Source organism: Athene noctua, chromosome 2 (genome assembly GCF_965140245.1).
Source record: "Athene noctua chromosome 2, bAthNoc1.hap1.1, whole genome shotgun sequence".
Taxonomy (NCBI): Eukaryota; Metazoa; Chordata; class Aves; order Strigiformes; family Strigidae; genus Athene; species Athene noctua.
The window spans coordinates 23,275,623-23,287,791 of record NC_134038.1 but is presented as its reverse complement, the minus strand read 5'-3'; the positions used below and the strand labels follow the sequence as shown (position 1 = coordinate 23,287,791).

Genomic DNA, 12,169 nt, shown 5'->3' with positions numbered 1-12,169 from the left:
GAGAAGTATTATTTAGACATTGAGTAAAAATATTGATGGGTATTAAAATATCCAGATGGAAGTACTCTGTTTCTCTAGCAGGAACATCAAGAGCCGGGGACAGCCTCCTATAGGACTTGTGGAATGCAGCATTAGGTTTGGCAGAACTACCTGCCTAATTAACAATGAATTTCTAGGCTGGCTCATTGATTAATTCAAAAATCTACTTCCATCCTTTCTTCAGATTTACCATTTAAGTGACACTGAAAAAAATCACCTTCTGAATTTAAAAAAACCCACACCACACAACCAAAACCCCCAGTGCAAAGCACAGCCGTTAACCTAGCTCAAGAAGAATATGAAGTCAATCACACTTTTTAAATAAGCAAACACCCAATCCTAAAATAACTATGACACAGAATGGCCCCGTTTCTGAAAAAAAAAGTTGTAATGAAAAGTCTGAATATAAACAGAAAGAAATCATAAATGGTATGATCCTGACAAGACTAGCACATAGCAGTTACAGCAGACCTATGTATGTTACTTAGCACAATATCCAGAGGACTGGGTAGTAAAGTAGATTCACAGCTACAGGTTGCCTAAATGCCTAGTGGTGTTTCTGTGGAAAAAAGAAAAATTACACTATAGGAAAATGAGTCTGCCTCAATCTGTTGTTATTCTATGGCAGCAGACTTCCAAAAATATGGGTCACAGATTCAGGTAATACAAGACAGAAACCTTTTCTGTGGTGTAAAATGCATCAAATCACCATTCTCCCTTTCCAGAGTCTGTTCAACTGCACAAAATCCTTGTAGCTGCAAAGAATTTCTGCTTAACATTTAGTAGAAGGTTATTTCTTCAGCCACAAGGCCACTAAAAGCTAAACAATTGGATCAACTAACTCAGCTGTGTGCAAGTTCTGAATCTTAAAACAATGAAAGTTGTAAGCTATTTACCTATCCATCATTTCAGTAAGTATATCCTTCCGTGATAGTAAAAAGTGGATAGTGGGAATTTAGAACCCCATGGATGCCTTCAAGGATACCTGAAAAATACTCACATGAAATAACATGAGCCAGTATTAACATGTCAAGCAACATATGAATGCTAGCTACCAAAATGCAGCTAGGAAGCTGTATACTTGTTTGACCAGAATGAGTGAAACTTAAAAGACCATGTTTAGACAAAGGGAAAAAAAAATCCTATTTTTTTACTGTCACAGCACTGCTGTAGTGAATCCACTAAAAAAAAAATTGCTATCAAAATAAAAAATCCAGTTATTGTAAAATCTTAAAATCTTTTTGTGTCCCATAGTGATAGATTGTTAAAGCTCCTTCAAGAGTTAATTACAACCCACCAGGGAGGCTGTGTATTTACCAGCACACCAGCTTAAAGCCAGAAGACCCAGATTCTGGTCCCAGCTGAGGCTACTGTGAGAACCCAAATCATAATCTCTCCACCATTTTCCCTTTCATACTTGCTCTAAGATTTTGGAAGCCATGACCACTATGTGCAAAGTTGGTAAATGGCTTTTGTATATAGCATTCAAATGCTACAAAAATATTTTAAAAAGTAGAAACTGTCAGGTTAGACACTTTGTGTGTTGGCTGGAGAAAAGCAACAGTGTATTTTGTACAAGTGATTTTATTAAAAACAAAGCAAAAATAAAACACTGAACTCTTAATTGCTTTGCAATGAAGTCCAGTGTGTTTATTCACAGGTTGAATTAGTTTTAGCAATAGGGAAAGATCATTTAGCATGTCCAGTCCTTTACTTTGTAATTCCTCCAATTTCAAGGCTTGAAGACTTCAACAAAAACTCTGATATCACAGTATTATCTGCATGTAACTTTTTTAAATTTGTTAAAAACTGCCTTTTAAATACCATGGACTTTCCTCCTCACACTGCACTACTATACATACATCTTCAAAACCTTCCGCTCAGACACTGCATCTTTGATTTAGATAGGAACCGAATGAGGCCTTGGAATAGGAAGTAGAGAGCACACACCATGCCAGAAAAACAAGCATCCAAATCGCTTTGTCAGATGCACACTGCAGGCAAAGTAACTCAAAAGAAACCCCAGCTTTTGAGGTGCACAGCTCATCACAATACTTTTTTGCATTGCCAGAAAACAGATCCTCTCTTTTCCATCTGTCTCTACCACAACCACAAAATTCCGGGTGCTTCCCCTCAGCATAACCAGTATTTTGGTTCCTCTGCAAGAGCTCATGAAGCAGCACGTTGTGTGTACCTCCTGCTTCATATTTTGCCTACAGCCATACTATTTCAGGTAATAGTCTTGCCAGACACAGATTCTGCACCACATGAGAAAGAAACAAAGCTTTGGCCATTCCAGCTAACAGCCTGTAATCCCCCTACACCCTCCCATCTAGAGCAAGACAATCCTAGCCAGATTAGTTACGTTCTGCCTACCCAATCTACCCCACAACTAAGAGATGCTATGATTTGTATCATTGGAATGTTTTAATAAGTTCCTTTAAATCCTTGCTCTAGAGACGGATACATTTTGCCAAAATCAGCAAATTGCATAAATAATGCCTTAAAGAAGAAAAAAAAAAAAAAAAAAAAAAAAAGGGAAAAAGAAAAAGAGAAGGAAAAATGCTGTTGCTAATGTACTAAGTGTGGTCAAAGCCTGAGAAAAGAGTTTTAACAACCTAAGGGAGAGATCTTCATTAAAGGTCAGACAACAATAACTCAGTTATATTAAAAGGAAAAACAATATAAAATGGATTAAAAGCCACAAATCCTCTTTAGAAGATTTCTTGATATTTACGAGAAAGTGGAAAAAAACCCAAAACCGTAGCTCTGATCATTTTCAGGCTGGATAAAGAACAGCAAAACTTCAAACCATAAATGAAAGAATAAACAGAAAGACATGTTTAAGAATATTTTGTAAGATGAGTGAGAAATTAAAATGATAACACACTTATTGAAGTGACAAACCCCAATGACTTCAAATGAAAACAGAGTAAGGCCTACAGCTTTCATTCAACTGTGCTCACATAGGCAAGTATTTATTTTCCACCTCAGTTTTCGGTCTATATTAAGTCAATGCCAGACTCCACACTGGAACTATATAGTGAAATTGCAATTTTCAGTAGAATCCAGAGATACCAATCAAGATCCGTCTCACTGTATCGGAACTACCTATGGATGCAAAGAGCCAATCTATCCCAGAGCTGAAAAAGCCAAAAGTTTGAGGAAACCTAATAAAGAATACAGAATGAAGCATAACAAAAGACTATGCACATTTTCAAAATGCCCTTTTAACACAGGCTTGGCTTAAACTAGTCAACTACTACTTCTACACAATGTAAAAAAAAAGACAAAAATTAGCATCCAGCTTAAATAGAGATGATGGCAAACATGCTGCAGAAAATACCACCCAGCCTGTGTACAGAGCACAGAGTTTCTTTCTAGACTATTTTCTAATGAACAAGCAAACTACAGCTGCATGTGTATAATCACCACAGATTACTCAAAATATTCCCAACTGTCCACAATACTTATTACTTTGAGTAAAAAGCAAAAAACAAACAAACAAAAAAAACCAAATCCTTGAATGTGGTGGGTTTGGGGTTTTTTTTGCAGAAGACAAATATCATAAGACTGATGAAGTCTCCAGCAGCCTCTGTGCTTTCATCTGTTGAGTTACACTACCGTTGTCACAAATTAAATTGGTAGATCTCACAGCTGGCAATAAAACGACAGTGAGAAGTTCCAACACAGTTAATGTCCAAAATAGTACTAATCATGCCACTGTTTTCAAAGTTTTTTATTCTGCATTCTTTAATACAACACTAGAATGTAAAATTAAATAAGAGGACAAAGTTATTTTGGGGCATCTTTTCTGATAAAAGGTAGTAACCAGCTGAAGAAAAGCTGTCCAAAACAAAATTACAGAAAATATGCATTTCATCTCCATTGTGGATGTAAATAATTTGAGAAATTGCTAAGAGACATTTTATGGCATAACACCAACAGGTTTGGGATTACAAAAAATAGCCAATGAGACAAATTTTTAGAACTGCAACAAAATAATCATGCTGGGGTGTTACAAAAGGTTGGCAAACAAATATTCAAAACTTTTACAGTACTAAAGCATGAGGGTACAGAAAACACAATGCACTTTAAAGCACAGTAGCTCAGATTTGCCGAAAGACGAGGTAAAGCATGTTTACCATGAGAAATTCCCCTGACAAGTGCTAGCAGCAGCAGTGAGACTTGTGAGAGGAAGACAAAGTTTTCAAAGATAGCAAATTCGATAGTTACACCACTCAACTGGAACCAAACTTGACAGTTTTACATAAATGTAGATGACCAGTGAGCCCACCTTACCCTTTATACTCAGTTTTACAGTATGTTTGAAGTGTTTAGAATAGGCATCAAATCAGTGAGGTGGTACACGTTCTCTCTCAAATGTATAAAAAGCTCTTTAAATTGAAACAAAAGTTAATTTTCCTTGGAGGGGAAGGGTAAGAGAAGAGGAAGCAGTGTTGGTTGACTGCTTTTTTTAAGCACAAAAGAGACTTTAAAAGTAGAGCACAGAGTTTATTGTCAAAATAGTTCTGTGCCAGAAAGAGAAAAGAATAAAGATCTGAAACCTGCTAATTACTGCTGTAGTACACTAACTAGTGCTGTGACCATCCTCATTTAAACTGACAGGCTTACAGTTTTGGACAAAATATGTTCACAAACTTATTTCAATATTTTTTTCTCCTAATCATACCTCCCAATTTAAAATCCTCTAGCCACTACAACTAGGCCTTGCCCCCATGTTTTCTCTGGGGCATATACAGGTGCCAACTACTGCAGTCTTCTATGTGAACTTGTTACTAAGAGCCAAATCCTTAGTGGACTTCACCAAATTCAAGCTTTAAAAAAAAGTTCATGCAACTGAAAAAGCACAAGTAGGTTTCATATATGGTTTTCTTCTGCCTAAGTGGCTGTTGAGTTGATGCAGAGAAAGACAAAACAGCAGCTTTTACAGGCAGCGTCTTGCAAACTTAACTACCTAGATTGCTGTTAGTGTAATCACTACAATAAAAACTACCTTGAAATCCCTTCTCCTTCTTTATGTAATTTTCAAATACATGCTACCATTTAAGTCACAAACAACTGCCATAACTGTAAAAAGGCAGCTACAACAACAGTACAGAGCTTGCCATGCTTAGGTACAAACTTGTTTGTTTTCTTCAAGTGTTATAATTTTTCACATACATGTAATTGTCTATCGAACAGTTATCTACTAAAACTTTAGATAGTTTAAGAAAAAAGCGTCACGTCCTTTACATCTCTTTTATGGTTAAACTGCAAATTTTTTACAAACAACTTTTTACAAAAGTATCCTACATGACAACTAGAATATTTAATAAATACAAACTATACCAAAATTACCTTAGAAGTATGCTATTGTTTACAGATTTTAACTTTTACCAAGAATTATCACATAAGTGTCATTGACCAATATCTTACTGTTCTCAGAATTTTAAAAAATTGTCTTCTGACAGCTCTGACTTGCATTGCCAACCTTAAAATATGGCTATTAATATCTTACTCCACTAGTCTTACTTTATCATCAGTCTAACAATAAATATGCTCAAGCCTCATAGATAATTTGAGAAGGAAAAAAGAGGCACTGTTTGTGCCCCAATTACTATTTTACTAAATTCCTTGTGACAGGTCACAACTACTCTCAGCCCAGATCGCATTCACAGTAGAGTTTCACATTACAGTAACCAAAATAAACTTGCTGCTTTCAAAATGGAAGGAACTCAACCCTGCTTCCTCTTCCCCGTTCTTCACTTGCAACTCTCCCTCCTGCAGCACTTGTCAAAAATCCCCGCTTTTTATCCATCCACTCTGATGGTCACCCAGCCAAGAGATAAACCAGTTCAACTTCCTAATGCACAAAACTGTATTAACTTCACTTTACCAGGGTTATCTTTACACCATTTTAGTAAATTAAGTCAGCTTACTGTGGGATCAGACACTTAAAAGTTAGCACAAACTCCCCCTTTCAGAAGGGAGCAATTACTTTAACTTACAACATATCAGGAAAGTTTCAACAAGAACATTCACAGACAATTACATACACACTCTCTAAAAAGCAGTGTCTGGGGTGTAGCAAACAATTGTAACCAGAAGAGGACCCTGGCAGAGCAAAGTCCAAAAAGGCCTAGACTATTGGCCTATGTATAAGTGACCTTTCACATACAAACAGATACGAAATGATGCTTATACATAAGTTCTGATGCTTAGCTTCCCAAATTATCATCGTTAAATAACAGTATTGAAATAAACTTAATGCACTGCTTCTCAATGTATGAAACTATAATGGTCTGTATAACCACAGTGGTAGTGCAAACCTTTTGATACAGTTAGAACTTTTTACTTGAAAAAAAAGCATTTCCAAGTAAGAGCCTGATAACAACAGTGCCATGATAGTCATGCTATTCCCTCACTCTCTTCTAAAATACATCAATTTAAATTTGTTAGGCTTTCAAGAAATTTATCCTAGAAACAAAGTCAACACTTCTCCTGTTACTACAGTCTCAACAAGCAACTGTAACTCAGGGAATTAAAGTAGTACATCAGCAATGGTCTCCCTTTAATTAAACCACCTATTCCTGTTTGAGGCAGGCTAACTGCACTTTTGCTAAAGTAGAGTAGGAAACAATTTAAAGCACACCAAAATCAATCACTTGAGCTAAAAGTAGTACTGTATTATCTGCACACAACTTTCAGGTTTTCTATTTAAGAACAAGTCGGTCAATCCCTTTTTGCCCCAACTTTGAGCAGCAATGCAGATGACATGTGAGTAACAGCAGGAGTTCATGCTCGGGCTGCCTTCTTCTCCACAAGAGGACAGGCACTCTCCCAGCATGCCAGCATGCCTGTGGAGGTAAAAGAGGCAGTTCAGGGCTAAACACCCACCCGCACTTTCAGGAGCTCTCTCTCCCTCCCCGAGCATGCTCCCACAGACGTGTGGGGCCAGAACACCAGCTCCACATCCCTGCTGGCTCCCCACACAGAATCATACCACACCCTACGCCAGCTCCTTCCAGCAACATCTGCTTGGGATTTTTAACAGATTTGCTCATCAGTAAATGCAAGGGGGGGGGGGGGGGGGGGCGTGTGTGTAAGAAAATCTGACAGAGTAGCAGCCCACAGATCCACTGATCACTTCCCTATTACTTTGAAATGATGTTTTCATGCACATACATAAACTATGAGATACGCTGCCACAGACTGAAAGGGTAAGTTCTTCCTAGGTACTTTTTCTACAGAAATTGATTATCAGAGGGTGTAAACAATGCAGGCAACATGAAGTACACTAGTTTATTTTTAAGTTCAGGCATGGCCTGAGTCAGTAATATTCGAATAACAAAGAAAGGCAGTGACTATATTATTAAGGAAAAACAAACTCACATAAAGGCAAGATAATCCTTTCTTCCCCCAAAGCTGACTGTACATACTCAGTGAAGCTTCAAACAAACTTTTCCCAGTCACATTACTTGTTTCAAATAGAAAATTTACTACATACCACTTAACATTCATCTTAAATTCAGAATACCCTTTATTTAACAAAATTCATTACATCTCATCTTCAAGAGGAGAGAAAAAGGCACATTAACATTGTGTCGATGACCACTTCAAAAATGACATCTTACCCTATACTAGGACTTAAATGATTTTGCTGACAAGAATTTTCTTAGTATAAGATAAAAACAAAGGCAAAGCCTTGACATGAATGCTGTCTCTGAAGGTTAGTTCACATACAGAAAGCCATTCATGTAAAGGTGAAAGACTCCCCTTCTCATTCTACAGAGTAGCAAGTTAAACTGCTCCTATGAGGTTTCATAATAGCCAAGAAATGGTTATTTGTCATGGTTACACCCATTTCCTAACCCAACATAAAATTAAGAAATATACTAAGAAGAATTTACCAAGATTGGCTTATCTATGAAATTGTGTGTCAAGCTTCCTTCACAAAGCCTCTAACCCTAAAACATACATGAAGCATGCGGATCACAACAAAATACATCTAACAGCCACTGCAACAGAAGCTGGGCATTATTTACATCCCAAATATTTTATGGAGTTGTTTCTCAAATTGCAGGCCATACTCAATTTTTCTCCTGCTAACTTTTCATATTCAGTCTGCAGAGGACAAATTGCTTGGGGGAAAAATTCCAAGTTAACTAGCTTTCTAAATAAATTTACCAGAAAAAGCTTAATTGTTTCAGTTCATCATAAACAAAAGTTTAGCCTACTAGCAATTTCAAAAAATTAATCCTAATAAAACTGCAAAACTACATATAACCTTGTCTTCTATGAGCTTTCTTCAGTGCAACTAGCTTCCAGACATCAGAGTGAATACCATAAACAAGCCAACACTGCTTCAACTTATTTGAGAGAGGTCTAATAACTACCATCAAGGTACAATATTAACTAGTACTTTCAAAAACACTAGTTAAGAAGTACTTTCAGACAATGAGTAGGCATGTTCAGTAGTCTTCCCAATTATATGTGGTTCTACAGTTACTTTCTCCTCTTTCCTTCAAAGTGTTTTACCATTCTCTGAGTTGTTGCATAAATAAGGGGGATAATAAATTACACAGAAAATCCAATAAAAACTGTAAAACAGAGTGACACAAACTGTACCAAACCAAACTGAAAAAAACTACTTCCTCACATTTTGGAGACAGCAGTACTTCAGGACAAGGATGCTTTCCAAACACACTTCACCCCCTTCACACATCTACGCTGATTATTAAGCATAACGTATCAAATATTTTATTATGAAAATTCAAAACTGTCACATATCCTGAACATGCAGAGATACACTTATAAATCCCTTCCGGTTTAAAATGTGATTATTTCTTAGATGCAGAACACTGATTCATTCCTGAAAGCAATACAATTGATCATGTTCTACATACACTACAAATGAAAGCATACAATGCAGAATTATGGTCCCAAAATCAGATTCTGAGAAGCAATTATCATTCAGAATGAAGACAGAAGAAAACCAACTTGGCTACTGACCACCAGCTGCAGCAGAGACTCAAAAAAAGCCTATAAAGTGTGAGAGGGGAAAGAAACATCAGGGAGATATGAGATGTTCCAAGATTCTAACTTCTGCAAGCATGTATGTGGGAATTTATTAAGCTATCTAGATCCTGATCTACACTGACAGAACAGTAATAAGCAGCAACGCTACTGATAAAATTGAACTGGCATTTCCAGCACATATGTGTGCGCCTCAACCCTATTTATGAATCATTCGGATTTCACTGCATTACAAGTTCTGATACACAGCTACTGCACTTCTAGTACAATTATATTTATGAAGTGGAAATTTACGACTTGCAGCTCAGATCAAGGAGCCACTTGATTTTTCAGAATAAGTCACTACTTAATAGCACTTCTGTAGCTTTCTCCATATATTAATTACCACACATTATGAAGCTTCCTGTATCAAATAGAAGTTGTAAGAGCTGTCGCTGTGGTAAGAAGGGGGGGAAAAAAAGAAAATTAAAAAAAAAATTAGGAACCATTATGAAGACTGAAGAGACATCATATTTAACATCAATAAGTCAACAAAACAGGTGACATTAAAGAAAAAAGAGATGAGCTCTTTCACTCTGAGCAAAGTGTGATAATTACATGCTAAATGTTTTCTAAGGGCCTATCAACATTTAAAAAAAAAAACAAAAAAACACTGGAGCCCTTTCAGGTTCAAAGTCCTAGATCTTACCCTAAATCAAAACAGTGCAGTGAAGAAGCACAAGAACTCCTAGTACAGCATCACCTCTCAGTTTGTCACTCTAAAGGAAGATGTATGCTAAATTTGAATGTATTACTGTGGAGAAAGCCAATCTTAGGAACAGGTAGGCCTCCTAGAAAGCAGGATCCTGTAAAATATATTATCAGGCTAAGGGAAAAAAAATACACTCTACAGTAACACAGTTCAAGTTTTGGACTATTTTATCATTACAAGTTTCTTTCCCCTGTTTAAGGGCATGGATGATGTAGTTTGGCAGAAATTTTATCTTTACAATGACCTATTTTCCTCATCAAAGGCCTCAAACCTCAGCTGTGTTTTAATAAAGGCATGTCAAAGACTGGTCTAGGAAAAAGTGACCTAACTACAAATAATAGTGAAATGAGTTGGACCCTGACCTACTCTGAAACCAGAAAAATACAACCAAGACCCCCATACTTCTTAAGATTTATAAGTATTTAATTTTCTTTAATAAAAATAACATCTATAGTGTAAAAAAAAAATTAGGTTTCTATTCAGTGATGATTAATGTCGATTTATTCACATACAAATTTATAAGAAATTAAATATGAACAGTTACATGTTTCTTAGGAATTTCTATATAAAAGAGCACAAGTAAAATTCACAAGCTGTAACACATACCATTAGTAATTGCTGCAGAAAAAATATTTGACAGCCACACAGAGTGCTGTCAAATACACATCAAGCAGCAAAGAAAATTCGATTCACAGATGTATTTTCTCTCAAGCATTCTACTTTCTCCCCAGCCAGCAATCTCTCTCCCCCAATCCAACATAAAGTTAGCTACGAGGTTTCCAAGCAGACTGTGCTTCAGTTCTAGCTGTCATTCCCATCCCAGCCAAGCCGCACATAATCAGTAACCCGGAGATCGGGCCTCCTTTCTCATTTAAAAAATGTATGTATGAAGGGGAACGCAGAGCACACTGCCGGTACGTGCGCGTGTAACATCCCTGGCGTACGTCTTCTTTATCCTCGCTCCCATCATTCTCTCACACACACCGCGATCCCCCACCCGCATTGTCTGCCTCGCTCCATCTCCGATTCATACGGACACATTCTCGCTCCTCCTGGTCCTCGGCCAGGGATCCTCGGGAACCTACTTCCCCGGGCAGACCCGGGGCTCCCCTGCCAGGCTGGAGTCCCCCCGCCGGGGCCGCGAAGGGGCGGCGGGACCGCGGCGAAGGTCACGGCCCCCCACCCCCGCTCCCTCGGGGGCAAAGTTTACAGCGGCTGCCTCCCGGAGAAGCCGGGTGCGACCGGAGCGGCCCGCACCGCTCCTCGCCGCCGGCCCCGGCAAGGGAAAAGCACCGGAGCCCTGCGGCCCCGCGGTGCGGCGGCGGGACGGCGGCACGGCGGGAGGGAAGGGGGGGGGGGGGGGGGGCGGGTTGCCGGGACGTCCCCCGCGGCCGGCGCTGCCCGCTCCCCCAGGGCGCCCCCGCCGCGCCACGCTCCGGCCGGCCGCCGCCGGCCCCTCCTCTCACCCACAGGGGGCCGAGCCCCGCCAGGCCGGCCCCTCCCCTCCGCCCCCCGCCGCACGGCCTGCCCCTCACCGGTCATTGAGCTGGTCCTCGGTGCCCGGCAGCGGGTGCACCACGAAGTGGATCGAGGTCATGTTCCGCGCCGCCGCCGCTGCCCCCCCCGGCGGAGGGAGGCGGGCGGGCGGGGGCCAGGCACACAATGGGGGCGGGGGGGGCGGCGGGGGAGGGGGTGCTCGGTCTCCGTCCCTCCCCCGGGGCCGCTCGTGGCCGCCGATGGAGTCCTCGGCTCACCCGCCGCGGCGCGGAGCGCGAGGAAGAAGGAGCCCACCGCAACAGCGCCGGGAGGAGGCTCAGCCCGCACCGCACTCACACACGCGCCGCCATCTTAACTTCCAGCGGGCCCTTCTCCCTCCCTCCGTGCGCCGCGCCGGGGAGGGCGGGGCGGCAGCGCGCGGCCGCGGTGTAAGCCTCGCGCTGACTGGCGCGCGCGCCGCCGCGCGGCGCCCCTTCACTAAGCGCGCCGCCGATTGGTCGGGGCGGCCTCGCGGAGCGCGGTGACGTCATGCGCGAGAGACGTAAAGGACCACGTGCCCCTGAGAGCGACTCCCCAGCGGGCGGGGCGGCGCGCGCGGGGCTGCCTGAGGCGCCGGACGGGGCCCCTCCCCCTCCCCGCCTCGGCGGGAGCGGAGCGGGCGGCGCCGCCGCCGTCGTCGCTTCCACCCGGTCGGTGGGGGCCGGGCCGGCTAGGCCCGGTCCTGTGGTGACTGATCCGGCTGTGGCGCCGGTAGCGCTCTCTGGGAATAGGCCGCGGCGCACCGACCGGTTCCGCCGGCCTTCCCCGCCGCGCCGCGGCCTTGTAGCGCGTTGAACGCCTTCC

At 41.4% G+C, this 12,169-nt stretch overlaps 1 protein-coding gene across 1 annotated transcript in view; it reads right to left on the bottom strand.

Annotated features, from left to right (window-relative positions):
• UBR5 (ubiquitin protein ligase E3 component n-recognin 5) overlaps window positions 1–11,682 on the bottom strand; it is a 93,159-nt gene extending 81,477 nt beyond the window's left edge. The window contains exon 1 of the mRNA XM_074898619.1: window positions 11,365–11,682. Coding sequence (XP_074754720.1) covers window positions 11,365–11,426 — 62 coding nt within the window. The 5' untranslated portion in view covers window positions 11,427–11,682. The remainder of the gene's footprint in view (window positions 1–11,364) is intronic.
• Window positions 11,683–12,169: the final 487 nt, after the last annotated feature.